The 16,413-nt window shown below is 43.0% G+C and overlaps 1 protein-coding gene across 8 annotated transcripts in view; it reads right to left on the bottom strand.

Annotated features, from left to right (window-relative positions):
* Nucleotides 1-16,413, bottom strand: part of SLC15A2 (solute carrier family 15 member 2) — a 70,048-nt gene that overhangs the window by 13,814 nt on the left and 39,821 nt on the right. For 7 of the 8 annotated variants that reach the window (XM_032692649.1, XM_032692657.1, XM_032692656.1 and 4 more), the window contains 10 exons: nt 15,286-15,318; nt 14,125-14,213; nt 12,302-12,383; nt 10,258-10,383; nt 9,730-9,894; nt 7,042-7,088; nt 4,918-5,028; nt 3,754-3,850; nt 1,165-1,311; nt 41-145 (listed from right to left, as the gene is read on the bottom strand). In XM_032692649.1, coding sequence (XP_032548540.1) covers nt 41-145; nt 1,165-1,311; nt 3,754-3,850; nt 4,918-5,028; nt 7,042-7,088; nt 9,730-9,894; nt 10,258-10,383; nt 12,302-12,383; nt 14,125-14,213; nt 15,286-15,318 — 1,002 coding nt within the window. The remainder of the gene's footprint in view (nt 1-40; nt 146-1,164; nt 1,312-3,753; nt 3,851-4,917; nt 5,029-7,041; nt 7,089-9,729; nt 9,895-10,257; nt 10,384-12,301; nt 12,384-14,124; nt 14,214-15,285; nt 15,319-16,413) is intronic. The other variant, XM_032692655.1, reaches the window with a different exon arrangement.

Below are 16,413 nucleotides of genomic sequence, written 5' to 3'. Positions count from 1 at the left end.
TTTTAAAGCATTAACCTCAGTTTTACGAGCCAAACCATACCTGTGCCATTGGTGCAGCTTCAGCAACAATGAGCACAAAGGTATTCCCCACAGCCACCGTGAGCAGCCAGCCTGCCTGCAGCACCGACTTCATGCTGGCTGGAGACTGAAAAGAGAAGGGCCTGATCAGTGAGTGTCATGCTGTGCCCTTCAGCCCTGGTTCATCCTGTGATGACTGCAGGTGTCACTGGGCTCAGCCTGGGAGGAGGTGGTGGGATTTCCTCTGTGCAGAGCTTAATCTCTGTGGTTAATTTCAACAGCTGCATACAAGGAGCTTTCAAAACATGGACAGGAGGACACATGAAGAAGCACGAGATGTTGTTGTTGCAGAGCTGAATCCTGGTCATCCCCAACCTGCATCATCTGAAATGGTAGGATCAGGAAGTCCAAGGAGCCACACAAGCCCTGCAGCTCTGGTGCCATGTGGCTGTACGCTTTTGCAAAAGAGACTGGATCTTGATGTTAAATTTCCTGCTGATAACAAATTATTCACATCCCATTATAGATCATCCCACTGTATTAATCATCCTTATTAATAAACATCTGCACTTTACTCCAAGGATAAATTTGAGTAGCTTCAACTTTTTGATCTTGTAATGTCTCAGTCCTCTCTTCCCATAAACCTCCCCAGACAGCAATCAAATCATCCCTTGCACACTTTTTACCCTTTGCTCCCTCATTACTGACTCATGTGGCTTTAAACCCCCTCAATCTCTCAGTTTAAAGCAGACTCCAAGCTCCTATGCCACCCTGTAGTCCTTGAGATACCTTTGACATTTTATCACTGAAAAATACGTATCACAAAATATTTCACTAGGAGTAAACCCTGACACTACAGTATTCAGAGCTTTCACATTAAAAGAAACTTCTATCCTGTTCTGTTCTGTGTTCTCAGGATTACCAGATAAGGAGTTTTCCAAGTATCATTAAGAACAGGTATCTTCAGAGTATGAATTAATTTAGCTTGAGGGCACCCAACAAGATGTGTTATAATCCCACTTTCAGCTGAAGCACAGATAACATCGTTAGTAAGTGTCCTGTCAAAGGACATATGACAAGTCAATGACAGATGCAGGAATAAATCCTGAAGTCTAATTGTAAGCCCCTTATCATTAAGTGGAATACCTGAGAATAGGAGAAGGCCAGGCCTGTAATGGAGAACATCACCTCCCCAGCAGATATTAATAAGTATTGTGGTAACTGCCAAGCCATATGGACATTGTTGGCTTTGATGTCTTCTGACTTCCATGTCTTAACAGCACCTCCAGAAATCTAGCAGGAAAAATAAAGGCACATTATTAGCTGTTGAAAGAGCAGATCTTTCTTAGCCTGGACAACAGTGAATTTACCAAAACATTTTAAGCAAAGGTGGAAGCAAAGCTCTGCATTTGAAGCAAAACTACGGGTTTGACCCCTGCCATTTCCAAGCCTGTTGGGAATGGGCTGACTCCTGCTGCACAAGGTAGAGGGAGCAGGATGGAAGCATTCCAGCTCATTCACGTGCCAAAAGAATTCCCTGAGTTATTGTAAACCAACAAGTTGCCTTCTGTAGCTGGGCTGGGAAAAGCCTGTGTGGTACTTCTGCAGAGCCTGTGACCCAGTGCTGTCCCCAAGGCCAAAAAAGGATGACAGGACAAGTACTCACTGCAAGCATGTGATCACTGCTCCCATTTTATCAGCTCTGTACAACTTCCCTATGATAACAGTGACGCTCAAACAAATTCAGCTGAGGAATGCCAAGAATAGCAAAGCCTGCTCCATATCAGATGTGTTCAGATAGATATGGTAGTTGTATTCCTAATTATTTTTGTTTGCTTTCCCAGGTGTAATTAATACTGCCTCTGAAGCACAGAGGCTCAGAGGCAGAAAGAGATTTGACTAGTAGCCAGAAAAACACTAGGCTGAAATGACTTCAGGCAGAAAGCCCTGTGTTTAAGGAGAGTACTTGGGAAAATACAAGGGATGTTTACGAGATGTAGTTAATCACCAATCATTGCCAGGGAGGCAAATAAAGAGACTGTATTTTAGCAGGCTAAAAGGGGTGAGAGGAGGGCTGTGCAATGCTCTTTAGCCCATAAAGAAATGTCACAATGCCCCACACTATAACTGCACACTGTGGAAGGCTGGGTAGAAGGCAGCATCCCCATGATTTAAGTATCATAGTTCAGCTACATTAGCAGACTGATATATTGCATTCTTAGTTCTTCTATATGGCACTTCTGGCAGAGGAGCAAGGCTCAGTACAAATCACTGCAATAATTAAAAGTGATCTTGGCCTGGAGCAAACCAACTCTCTACAGAAGCAGAAACCACAGAGAGAGAGGGTTAAAAAGATTAAATGACTAGCACAGGGTTCAGAAGGGCTGAGGGGCTGAGGCACAGAGCCACCCTAAGCAGCCATGGCAGCAGCTTTTGCGGATGGGACCGCAAAGAGGAATCCTTGGCCACAGTGATGTGGGACACATCTGCCTCAGCTGGCCCTGACTCAGTTGTGTTACCACAGGCTCTGGGGCAATTTTCTTAATATTTTTCATGCAACTTCTCTGCTTAGGTTGTCATCTGGTGAAAGAGGCTTGCAGCCATAGAAGAAGGGTCTGGCCAACATCACTTCAAGTGCGTGTGTGTTTTATGTACATAAATCTCTGTACTCACAGATGGTAGCATCTGGTTGTTCCCTCCAGGGCCCTACATCCCACTCCAGCTACTGGAATTAGAAAAAAGAACTGCCAGGTGCTTCATGGCTATATTTTTCCCCCTACGTATTTGGACTATGCAGACATGAACAGCTCCCATTAATTGCCCAACAGGGAGATGCTACTGCCAGGGAGTAGCTGACAACACTTTGCTCTGCTCATCACAACACAGTAGTCAAAGTCTCAGAGGGCAGCTTAGCAGTGTGTCCTGTCAGACCTGGTTTGTCTGTGTGCCTGTGCAGTGGAAAGGTTAAAATGGGAACTAAGCTGAGCACGTTCATCTCTGTGGCTCCAACCAGCTGGACCAGGTTGAAGCAGGGTGTCAAAGAGGCTGGCAGGCAGCGAAAGGTATCTACCCTCTCAGCAGTGCTCACACCCCATCAGGGCTAGGCTGTTCAGAAAACCATGCCTTGACTTTACACTAGGCTCCAAATGAGCTGTACTGACAGTGAGAGGATGAAACACAGATGTAGAATCTCACCAACCTCCTCCCCCAATACTTTGTCCCTCTTCCCCCTATGCATAATCTGCAAATCTTGGAAAATCAGCCTTTAGTTCAGTAAGTTAAATGGGGGGATAGGGCAGACTGTTTCTGCAGTTTTTCAGGTGTGAGGTACCACCAGGTACAGTACTTTAAAGAAAACAAGCAGTCAGCTCTTGGCAGATGGTAACAGCTCTTTGCAGTGTGCTGGGTCAATGTTAACTGCTCAAGGATGGCGTGAGACCAGCACAAACAAGAGATTATATGATTTGCCATGGAGGATTTCTATCAAGGAAGAGATTTTACTTCTTTTCAACTCATGAGACCTGACATGATCACAGTGTAAGGTGGAATGAATACACACCCATCTTGCTTACGTAGGTGCCAAAACCTTTTACTAGCCCTTGCATAATGGACTGCTTTCAGATGGCTACTGCCCAGGTCTCAGAGTGGAGAACGCAAATGACAGCCACCAGCATAAGAGCAAAAGCCCTGCCAGAGACTAGAACAGGAGCATGTTTCCATCACAGGAACACTTACGTTAGTTATCACAATGGTGTATGAGGCGCCAAAGTCGAGCAGCCCCAGCTCCAGGGGGAACTCTCCTGCTTCAGTTATGCATTTTCCATTATTATATCTAGATAAAAGGACAAAGAACAGTATTTCTCAGTTAGTTCCACAGACAAAGAACACAGAGCAGAGCTATCAAATGTGCCCCTAAAATGGGGCAGGAAGGATGCAAGATGTAAAGATGCAGCAACATTTATGTCAGATGATCATTAGAGTTCTTGCCAACTTTTCCTTCCGGAAACACTTAGGCACTGACTGGAGTTCACCTAATGATCCAGGCTATTACTAACATTTCTAAATGGTTTCTGCTTCTTCTTAGTACTGATTTATTTTATTTTTCTTCCCCTCAGGTTTATTTTTCTTCCCAGCTTTGCTCCATTCCTTCAGGAACTGTGGGCCAGACAAGCAGTCTGCAGGAAATCAGAGATGTGCACCCAGAAGCCACTTTGTTTCCTTTCAATGGAGCAAATTAGCCTTCATATTTGTTCTTCTGATTTTGGATGTGTGAGATGGCACAGAGGCTCAGCAGCATTGCCACAATGGCTGCTGCATCCTACTAAATTGCAGCAATAAATATTTTGGATGGAGTTGATGCACAGAAAAGCCATGAAGCTTGTTTTGAAACAGTGGAAATGCTAGAAATACCCTACAAGAGCCAACTCAAATGTTGCCAAACCAAGGCCATATGGAGCCCCTAACAAGCTCAGCCTGCAAAGCCATGTAATGCTACTTGATGTTACCAGCCCACATAGCAACACTCTGAATTGGCCTTTCTGTGAGAGCACACTAACACTAAGAACCTGTGCCTGAGAGAGTATCAAAATAAAGCAGGACCCAAATGGCAGAGGGGACCTCACCATATTCCACCTTACTCTACTGACAGATGCACAAGAATGACCAGTCTCTTCCCTCCAGGTCCCCACATAATGTGAATAAAAGCCTCTGCACGCACACAAGTTGCCTGGAGCACCTGCTCTGCATAGAGCTGGTAGTTCTACTTTTTACAAACATCTGCCCCCATAACCAAATGCCAAGACAATAGCAATGATAGTTTCACTATTAGCCTGAGAAAAGCCTCAATGTATCCAAGGAAAGGCCTCAGCAAGGACCTTCAGCACAGCAAGGGAAACTTACATGTCCCTCTCCAGCAGTGAGTACTCGGAAGGGCTGTAGTTTTTCTGAATAGCAATGAACTTTCTGCTATCAATGGTGAGGTTGACATCTTGGCTCAAACCATTAATGAATCTGCAAAGAAACCGTATTTCACTGAGCTGTCAGACAAGGCAAGAGAAACATTATAGCAGACACATCAGAAGTTTGCTCCCTCTCCCAAAGTGTACCAGTAATTCCATAAGGTTATGACATTCTCTTCTGCAAGTTACCAAAATATTTGCCAAATTCATTGCCCAGTTTTTCAATATAAGTTTCTCTGCTGTGTAATTTTACTCTATCTCCTATGGAAAGTGATTCTCACTTTTTATGGGTTAGAACTTCCAGGCCAGGCAATCCCTTCTCAGAGACCTTCAAAGATTGCAGCAAATCCAAAGGAATCTACGAAGATGATCAGAGGCCTGGAGCACCTCTACAATGAAGACAGGCAGAGAGAGTTGGGGCTGTTCAGCCTGGAGAAGAGAGAGCTCCAGAGAGACCTTACAGCACCTTCCAGTACCTCAAGGGGCTAGAAGAGAGCTAGAGAGGGACTTTTTACAAGGGCATGGAGTGACAGAACAAGGGGAAATGGCTCTAAACTGAAAGAAGGTGGGCTTAATTTATATAAGATCTCTTCATTATGAGAGTGGTGAGGGCCTGGCACAGGCTGCCCAGAGAAGCTGTGGCTGCCCCAAGCCTGGAAGTGTTGGATGGGGCTTTGAGCAACTGGTCTAGTGGAAAGTGTCCCTTCCCACAGCAGGGCAGTTTGAATGAGATGATCTTTAAGGTCCCTTCCAACCAAAACCATTCTACGATTCTATGATGATTGCTCTGTGGCTGTTTGAGAGGACAGAGCCTCAGCCCACCACAGGAAACTATGAAGTTGTGTATCCTGATAAGCATGTGCATCATGCTGACAATGAGTTTCTACCAGTGGGAAAGAGTTTTCTAGCACAGTAAGATATTTTCATCAAAAGAAAACTTACATGGAATGTTTTGGTTTTTTGGTTTTTGGTTTGTTTGTTTGTTTTTTTAATACATAAAATACAGTTTCCTTTTGACAACTCAAAAATTGTTGGAAAAACCAAATGCTTTTTATTTGATCTGTCTTAAAATATGGGGGTATAATCCCTGAAGACAGTCAAGTGCTTAATGAAGAAAACTTTTCAGTGGAAAAATAGTTTCTTCCTCCTTTTTACAAACTGCTAAAGGGAAAGTTTGGGGATTTTGTCAAAAATGTCCACAAGTAAATGTAAAACATTCCTGACTGCAGGTATTAATCAAGTAGTGTTTAGTCAGTAGAAGCCTTCACAAGCACAGGGCTATGAAGAGGTACCGCTCTCCTGCTTTGTCAACATAGGCTTTCAGATAATGGTGTTAGACATTGTTTTTGAGGTTTGTTTTGTTTGGTTGTTTCATAGTTTTACTTTTGTGGTGGGGTTTTTTTGGGTCTTTTGCTTTGGTTTTGTTTTTTTTTTTAATTTTAGCTTGCCCAAATCCTCCAGACAGTGCACAAGGATTTTTTTTATTTTTTTTTTCAAATTTGCTGCTTCTGCATGTCAGCAGCTGGCACAAACTAGGACAGGAGTGTTCATGGACTACATGGATTAGCTCAAATTAGGAAAGTAGACTAGCTGCTTGAGCGGAGCCCAATGCCCAGCTGAACTGTTTACAAGGATGTAAAACTGTTGCTGTATTCAATTTAGTAGGCATTTGGGCATGAGGTTGAGTAAGAACATCATGAGTTGGCCAGTTTGCAGAGGACATGGCAACAGCTCCTATTCAAACTGCTTCTTCTCTTTCTTTTCCAAAGAGGTGGGACAAAGTGAGATGAATTTGCCACTTTTCCAAGGGAGGAGATCTTTTATGTTGCCATCTCAGCCCAGACTATCCTAGGCAGTAAGCAGCAATAATGCTCAGCTCTGCATGACATGTGTGGGAGGTGACACTCTGTCAAGCCTCCGCAGCTGACACACGAGTCTTGCATGAGAAGTGTGGACTAGATTCCAACCTGAGAACATCTGGGTTATGTTACAGACAGTTTGCATTAGACAAAAGCACTTTCCCTCTCCCGACCACCTCCAAATCCTCAAAAAAATCCATTCCTACCTAACAGCTGCCAAACCATTTTCTGGCTTTGCTTCCAAGTCTGTAATCTAAAGAGGGGAAGAAAAAAAAAATCAAACATGTTTATTAATGCTGCCTTTCAACAATGTGAGGCAGAAAACATTAGTGCTGTGGAGTCACACATGCTGCAAAGCCTATGGAAATCAACTGTACTCTCACATAAGCTTTACGTCAGGCCACAGATGGAAGTCCTGACACAATGAAGCCAGTGGCAAAATTTCATCTCCACCAAGATGAGATCATAGCTTTTCCTGTCATCTCCTCTGTAACAAAGCCTACAGAGTTTCAGCTGGTCATCCTTCTATTGAGGCATGTAACACCCTCCAAAAAAGTATTTGTCTTGATCTGGAGATAGCAAGAGAGCATTATCCACGTTACCATCTTTCAGTGATTAGTTACAAGCAAACTTGAGTGCCTTACTCCTACAAAACCTGAAACTGTCCAGCTCTCAGACCCTGATTCTTGTCACATTCATAGACTTCACAGAAGTCTAAAGCCAAGAGGAACTGCTACGTTACTATACTGATCATCATGTACCACTCATATTTTCCCTGACCCTGAATACTCAAGAGATTAAATTGCTGTATGGTGCCAGCAGAGAGAAGGAGAGACCATGATGCACCAACCTTGTTTGTGCTCACAGTTTCTGCAGACAAATCCCTGAAATGGCCACCTGGATGGGCACACTGGGGAGTGAGCATGTCTCTCCTGGAGATCACAGCTAGAGCAGCAGCTTAGTAGTTAACCTGGTCAACATTCCTTCAAAGAAAGCCTATTTGGTGTACAATGCCGAAAAATACAGTAAAGACATAGCCCTGCCCTGAAGGTTCTATGTCACACAAAAAGAATACAAAGCAAGGCTCTTGGCTGGCAGAAATCCAAAATTGTGTCGTGTCCATTTAAGCTGGCAGGGCAATTTCAATTTGCGTTGCCCACAGATGGAACTCTGGCAAGCCAAAGGAGACTGATTCCACCTTCAGAAACTGGCTTTCTCTAAAAATTTTCTGGCCCTTTCTCCACACTTTTTTCCTGATGCTAAACCCTGAGCTTTTGAGACCAAGGATCCAGAATTTCAGTATACCTATAAAACGCCTAGTGTACCTAGTGTGATATGCTACCCACAAATAACATATGCCCTAAATAATAAATAGCCACAGTGAATAATAAATGCCAGAGTAATAAATAATAAACAGCAACATCATTTTTTTTTCCACGGGAGACACATGGGGATGAGCACTTTAATTCATTGCAGATAGGCCAGCCAAATTATAACTCGTTTTCATTGATGACCCCCAGAGCTCTCAAATTCATTTCCTGCCTACTCAACAGCCCACAAAGGAGAAGAAACCAATTTCAGATTGGATCCTTCCAGGAAAGCAATCCCACCTGAGTGAGTGGGCCAAACCCAGCAGTGTGGGAGGTTACTCCAGGGCAAGCCCAGCAACACAGCAGTGATACCGGCATTGCCTTCCTTGTGTTGCAATGCTGAAAAAATGAGTATCATTTACCATGCTGTCTTCCACATCTCCCTTATCTACAGCTGTGAATGACAGGTCAATAGCATCCCCCAACAGCACGGCTGTTTCCCAGCACATGGCAGCCTGCCCACGCCACAGTGGGCACTAATTTAAGCACAGGCTGAATAGCTAGGGCAGCATAGATGTACTGAAGCTCAGAGATTGCTTTGCTTCAGCCTGTCACAGGCTTTTGCTTCTTAAGGATTGTATGAAAATCACTGTACAAGTATCCGTTTCTTAAGGCAACAGCACTCAGTCATCAAGGTCACAGGGAAACTTAACAACATTGTGTGATAATGAGCTGTAGGCTCCAAACCATAAAGGCAGAAAAAACCCTTAATGTTATAACAAAATAAATTCTTAAAACTCATTTTTAAAAACAGTTATGTGATTTCTACTATATGATATTGAATGTTTCATTTGGCAACCCTGAAATGTAGGAGGCTGAGAAACTGCAAAGAGAATGGATATTTTAGCACGAGGAGAAATTCTGATGGCATTTACACACCTGCCACAGTGTGCAATAACACCATTCATTTCAAGGGAGCTTCTTAGGATACAGCTACACATAAAAGACATCAGAATCTGCCCTGTATCTCCCAATATGCCCTTCTCTGATTGCTGCAGCAATATACAAAAGTCCAAATGCAGACGGCTCTGCTGCAGAGCCTGAAATGAGCTTAATCATTTATTCTGTTCAGCAAAACAAATGGGCCTTCTGTGCATTTTCACTAAACACTTGCAATAACTAAACCAGGAATCATTCCTCTGATGCTGTTATTCCAGGGCCAGCCCAAGAGCCTCTTTAACATCTTTGCTTTATAAAACCATCTTTGGGGGGAAATCTCTGGCTCTCTGTTTCCCCAGCTTTCTCAAGCTCTGCTGCCTAGCAGGCATGACTCTGCTCTCCCACTGCAGCATTCAATGGATTAAAGTGTGCCCAGAAACTCTCAGATGCCACAACGCCTCTATTAATCAACCAGTAGAAGTGTGTACAGATCCAGTGCCGCTAGCTAAGAAGTCAGGTTTAGAGCATCTGAGAGCAATCAGACAGACATTGCAACTGAGCAAATGAATTAATGAGCCTATTACCCCATTGTAGCATCACAGCCATTGAATTAATACTGTATTTACACTTCACTCCCACACTCACTAAGCGGCTTGATAGGCTTCCTTCTGCCTCAAAAACAATTAAGCTGTATACTGATTTTTCCTTCACGATATAGTTAAAAGCAAGAGTCAATCCTTGATGTTGCAGGGTGAAGCGAAGGCTCTGTTGCTCTCCATTCAATATTAATTTTGAGTACTCAGCTGGGTTCTGTGGAAGAAAACAAACTTGGTTACACTTTCTTCAGATGAGAAAGGATCTGTCTTTTCCCACTAAGTGCAATACTATCCTCTCTTCAAAGGAGCCTGTAACCCTGTTATCCTTTGTTCCTAATTACAGGTAAATGTAAGGTGTTCCCTTTGCCACAGAAATATGTGTCCAAGTGTTCAATTTCTGTCTCATATAACAGAGATAATATGTTCCATTTGTAAAGCTATTCCCATACACTTCTAAGGCAATGGAGGAGAACAAGCTTTTGCATCCATTGGCTTTATTAGAAAATGCCTTAAAAAAAAAAAGCCCTTTCTTCAATGGGATGCAAGTCAGGCTTTCCAGCCCCAAATATATGTTTACCTGAAAAGCCTCCACAGGCTGCTGAAATAGGTCCTTGTCCTGGATTGTCACTTGAACAGGGTTCTTTGCCAAATTCAGGACCCGAACTAAACTTTCTTCTGGGACAAGTCGAGGCATATCGGTTTCCTAATTAAAGTAAAAGGCTTTAAGTGCCATCTGTATGCTTTATTAGCACTTTAATATCTCTTCATTTTTAGCCATAAAAGTCTTCCTCTCTGTAATGACACTTTTCCATCCCTTCCTCATCAGAAGTTGCACTCAGCGAAAACTGAACATAAATCTTATTAGGGAGATTTTCTCATAGTAGCTCAATAGCCAGCCCATCACTCCTCCCAAAAATTCTCTTCACACCCCTAAGCATACAGACTACACACCTACTGAGCAGGTAGAACAATGTCACAGCTTTCATTATGCAGCTCCCTAGTGCCTGGATTTAACCAACTGTCATATCAGAACGGAAAAATTTTTGCTGAGCTTTCAAAAGCAGTGACCAGAATAATTATTTCCCGTTGCAGTCAGTGACTGGGAAAAGAATCAGACCAGAAGCTAAGCAATTTGAAAATCCCAGACCAGCTCCATGCTTGTAATTGGTGCTTTTGCATTACTTTACACCATGCTATCTAAATGCTGACTGTATAGATCTTATTCCCTGTTTTCTGAGAAAGGGAAGATGATACCACCAGCACAGAGGTATCTCCTTCTGTCAGGAATCATTTCCTAGAAAGAGTACATCTATCACTGTCAGCCTTGTACTACCTGCAGAGCTAATTTTTTTTTTAAAGTCCTGTTTTCTTCTCACTTTATTTTCAAGTAGCTGCCAGCAATACTGCAGAGCTATTCATTTTTTCTCTATCATATCTGATAATTTGGGTATTGCAGGCAGTGCATTTTGAACCTAACTCGGTGGGGACGCACACCACCATAGAAGACAAAGAGAGCTGATTTCCCTGTATCCACATGCTGCCAACAGGCCTGTTAATGTTACAGCAAATTCCATTACTGTGGCTTTTCACTTCTGCAGCCCCACATCCAAGTGAAGGTGCTCCTTCACTTATCCTCTAGAGCTTATAGGGCAAAATTTTAGCCTTCAGGATAAAATTTTCATTCACAGGGAGGGGAGAACCTCTAACTCACCTTGCCTCTGCCCAGAGGAGTCACCCACAGCCAGAGCAAATTTCAGTGCTCTGCCAGAGCTGCTGCTGGTGGCAATGAGAGCATTTCTTTGTTCACATAAAAAAATCAGAAAAAAGACCTGAACCCACAAAGTCTCATTTCAGTGGGAGACTCATTAGTGGATTCACCTGAGGAACCAGCAGATGTTAATCTGGCTGTGTGCCAGCCACTCTAACAGAACATTTTAAGCATACATGAAAGCTTTAAAAATTAATCCTATAGTAACTTCCATGAGACAAAGGTCAGCCAGAGTCTGCACAATGCTGGTCTTGGGCCAGAAACAAACAGCATATCTGCAGGAGCTAACACGGAATTTACAAGAGATTTGCTGCCATCCTGTCTGAGGATGCCCAGCAGTCCCTAATGCCTCTGACTGCATTCACTTGCCTTGCTGGAGAAAAAATTTGGCTTGTGAAAAAACACATCCCCACCCTAAAGAAGCAAAGTAATTAAATTAAAAAAACAAAACCACCACACACACACACAAAGACCCCAAACAGAAAAATATAGGCAAGGTACAGCAAGAAATAGGAGAGAGAACGGACTACCTTTTGGGAATTAATCACTAGCATTTACTAGATGTCTGTCAAGCACTTTGACGATGGAAATCTAGAATATAGACCAATACAGATGACCAGCACAGCAAAACTGCAAGACTAGAAAGAAAGACATAGAGACAGAGAAAAAGAGAGGGGAAAGTAGACAAGGTAAGAATTATCATTAGCAACTGGATCGGTATGCTCAATTGTAAAGAAAACATTACAAATTATGATCAAGGAACACAATGGTTAAAAGGATTATCTAACAGATACCAGTAAAAACACCCCAGGGAAAGAAAGTGTTTCTGAGGAATCCCTTGTGCTTTACTTACATTTATTTTGATTTCTATAATAGCTGCAAGTCCAAACGCCAGCCCTGCAAGGATCATACCTGTTGCCATTTTTCTAATAGGTCTATGGAGCAAATGAAAGAGGTACATTAAGGAAAAAAAGTAATTTAAACTATAGAATACCATTCCTCAGAGCCAAATATGTGCCAAAACCATGTAATAAACTGTCCAACAGGTGGCACTGGGGATGACAGGGTGTTTAAATTGCCAGTCATTTAACTTAAAACTATCTTATTATTCTGTATGAGGCCAGCACTGAGGCCAATTAAAACTGATATGCCATGAAGAAAAAGCTCTTTCCTTGCAAGTTTCATATTATCTTTTTCCCAGCTCTTCTAGTGGGAATAGCTCATGGCATTATGTTAATCTGTAATACTGGAAGGAGCACTAGAAATGATGTATCTTCAAGTCCCTTTTGGGAAAGGCAAAAGAATAGTAGCATGCTACTTAGCAGTGGGAACGAGGAGCAGAAAAATGTGTAGTTTGTGTCATCAATGTTTCTGACCATCTGGGGCATCATTCTGGGTTATTTCTGATGCCAATACATTTACATTTCTAGAAAATAAAGAGCTTGCTTCTAAACTCAAAGCAAAACTAGTGCAACTCTACCGGAGTTACATGAGACAATCTGATAAAAAGCAGAATAAAACAGGTCCAGAACAGCATGTCCAAACTAAGTATTGAATTGCAGAGATTTGAAACAAATCTGGTGGTAAATTCAGTGGTCTCCACTCTTTGTAATGGTCTTTAGTCCTGGTATTCAGTCCTGATCGGTGCTTGAGTTTGTGCTGCTGAGTGAACTACTCTGTGAATTGGTCTCCAGGCAGAAAGTTTTCTGTCAAGTCAGGGCACAGTCCGGGCCGCGGGCTCACACTGAGGCAGCAAAGAGAAGCACAGCCTCTGGGCTGTGTCCTCCAAAGGCACCACTGCTGGGCTAGACATGTCTTGGATATGTCTTCAGGTGCAAGTAATTCAGCATGATGGGAAAGGATCAGCAGGGTGAAGGGGTAGACTTCTGAGGCTCCTTCCTTCCTCATGTTATGTGGATTTGCCTGTCCAGCATTTTAGTTTGGATTAGGAACATGCTTTTTAAGCCCATCTCCCCACTCATCATCCCTTCCCACACTGTGGTTCACATGGAGAAGTGGTGCTGGAGCATGAAACTTGGTTCCTTTCAGCTGAAACTGCACTGGCAAAGGCACTCCATGAATGCTCATAAACATACTCCCAGTGCTACAGGGTGTCAGTCCACAGAGGCAGAATAGAGAGACATGGAAGTAATATCACCCAAAATGCACAAAGTGGGTCTCAGAAACAACCTGGAGGTCTGCTTCTATTACACTGCACTTGTTGCTAACACAGACTAGGGATAAAGTGCTTGGGTCATACGAAATCCCCTTATGCACTCACTGATTCAGATCCTAGTATGGAATCTGCTTTCACAATACCACATGCAGCCCACATGGGATTAGGAATTTGGCCCATGTGAACCTTTCAAGGAGGGAATTATTTAGGCATGATATAGGAAATAAGATGAAGAACAAGCTGAACAAATTCAAAGTGAGACTATTCATATCTGCTTTTGGGGAAAATCTGTACAGAGCAGAATCCAACATTACAGAGCTTTCCCCTCTGGAATTTCCAGGATCTATGGAAGAGGGTGATGCTGCCTCTTGGGGCTGAAGTATAATCAAGTACTGGGAAGGGTGAATGGAAATTTGTGTTTCTCCTCCTTAAAAGCTATTCTGCACACTTGCTGCAAAAGAAGAAGCACTGAGGCACCTGCATCGTCTCCAAGTACTTACGTGAAATTAAATTTGCACATGTCTATCAGGGGGTAGAGCCCAAGGTCAAAAATTGGGATGAAGACAAGAATAAGAAGTGGATTTAAGAACTGCAATACAAAAGAATGGGAGTTTAGTGACTAGAAAGCAACTTCCAGTAATTAAACCCATAAAGCAATGTCCTCCAGAAATAATTCCATTACAGAAAGGACATGGACAAACACTTAAAAACCTCCTCTTAAAATATAATCACAGTTTGCACTTAACAGCTTCTACTATTTAGTTTTCACAGGCATGAATACATTTTGTTCATATCCTCCCCTCTAAGAGGTAAGCAAGCATCATTGGCTCAGTTTCCCTGGAGAGAGAACTGAAGCATGATGTTTTTAAAGAGTACAAACCCCACTGACAATAGAGACAGGTGACCTTTGGTGCTGTGGTGGGACCTAACAACAAATCAGCAACAATGGAAACATCTTGGGACTCCAGTAAAATCCCAAAGGAACAGGCACTATTCTGTGAGATTGGCAATATCTTGCACTTCCACACATCTTGGTAATCCCCTAGGAACAAAATTTCTCCTGGGAGGGGCACAGCTTGTCTGCCTGCCAGCAGTGGCAGCGCAAGAAAATAGAGAGTGACAGAGAACAAGCACAGGGAAATGTTTCAGTTCCGAAGGAAGATTTCGGGGAACAGAACAGCTTTGAATTTCTCCAGAGCTGTTCAGCGTAGGAATTGTAATCAACTGTGACAACACAGCACCATCTTGGAGCTTTCACATTTTCATCTGCCTTGCAGAAGGGGAGGAAGCAACATATTTCAGGAACAACACTCATCCCAGCACAGGGGCCTATTAGAAGGAGATGCAGCTTGTATCCTCCACAAGTCAGCACTAGTTCAAGAACTACTATGATGGCAGAGGTTTTCCTACACCTCTGCACTATTCTGCAGGATTCAACCTCTGTGTTAGGTCATCCTCGGGGTCTTCTGAACCCCAAGGCTAAGCCTAAAAGCAGCTAAAGAACAATAAGGTAAAGTCAACACCACAGCAACCAGCAGGAGCACTGCTACTGCCTTCAAAAGGAGCAGAGAAAGGCCACTGGTCTCATGAGAAAAATAAAAATGAAAGAGAAAAATAAAATACATTCTAAAGGTTATTGCCTACCCTCTAATATCTTTTACCTGCATTTGGTCAGGCTGAAGGACATATATTCCCTGAAACAAAAAGATATTGCAAAGGATTCATAAACACTATAATAAATCAGTGCATATGGCAAATAAGGAACTGGTCCTGTAGAGGCCTTAGCAGCCAAGGTGCTTCCTCAAATGCTTTATGTTGTCTTTAGCAGCTGATATCGTGCTCTTGATACTTGTCATCTAAGGACACAGTGTTTATTAAGATCATTTTGCAGAAGGAAGCTACACTCAATCCTTGATATTTGGCATCTGTGACACAACCCACGACAGGTACTGAGGCCCATCTTTCAGACTGGCTGAGCCATGAACTAGGTGAGTGGAGAAGAATGGGTGTGTTAGTGTCCAAGCTGGGATGTGGGCTTAGAGCTTCCTTCCTCCCGTTTCTATAATGGGAAAAGCCTAAATCCTACAAGTGAGTGCTCCCAAGCTTCAGGACCCTGTGAGCTCTGTGGGCATTTCTCCTAAGCCTCAAAAAGCATAACAAAATACCATCCTTGAGCCAATGGGCTGCACAAACACGTCTGTCCTCCTTCCATCTGCACTTAACAGGCTTTGGTCAACTGGGACTTGTCGGGGTTGACAGAGAATCTGTCAGCAGCCTGACAATTAGTGATGAGGAATTTAAACAACTTTTAGGAAATATTTACTGTAATGGTGGACGGAACAAACGTAATGCAGCCCAGACCAAAGGTCACCAATCAAAATGTGTATAGTGTCACCAATAGCATGTCACAGCATGCACAGTGTCTTCAGTGTCACCAATAAGAGTGTGTGCAGTGTCTTATGCTTGAGACTTTTGACCAATTGTGTTGTGACACGATAGTGTACAAAGAATATAAGAGAAACACTTGAGAGTAATAAACAGCTTCCTGATCACCTTGCACCTGGACTATGTCTGACTCCGATATTTATGTCGCATTGGCCGTTCCAACTTTATCAGCGACAGGGACTTCTTGGTTTGAGCATGGAAGGACAAAGGGATACCAGACCCCAAAAGGGACAGATGACCTGTCTCCAGGGAGGGACTGGTGTTTGTCTGAACTCCACAAAATGCTCTTCATTTGAAATTAAGATGAAGAGAAGGAGAGGCAGGGGGAGGGAAGGAAAGAAATT

This window comes from Chiroxiphia lanceolata, chromosome 7 (genome assembly GCF_009829145.1).
Source record: "Chiroxiphia lanceolata isolate bChiLan1 chromosome 7, bChiLan1.pri, whole genome shotgun sequence".
NCBI classification, from domain to species: domain Eukaryota; kingdom Metazoa; phylum Chordata; class Aves; order Passeriformes; family Pipridae; genus Chiroxiphia; species Chiroxiphia lanceolata.
Note: the sequence above shows the minus strand (reverse complement) of the source record. Positions and strands in the feature narration are given on the sequence as shown.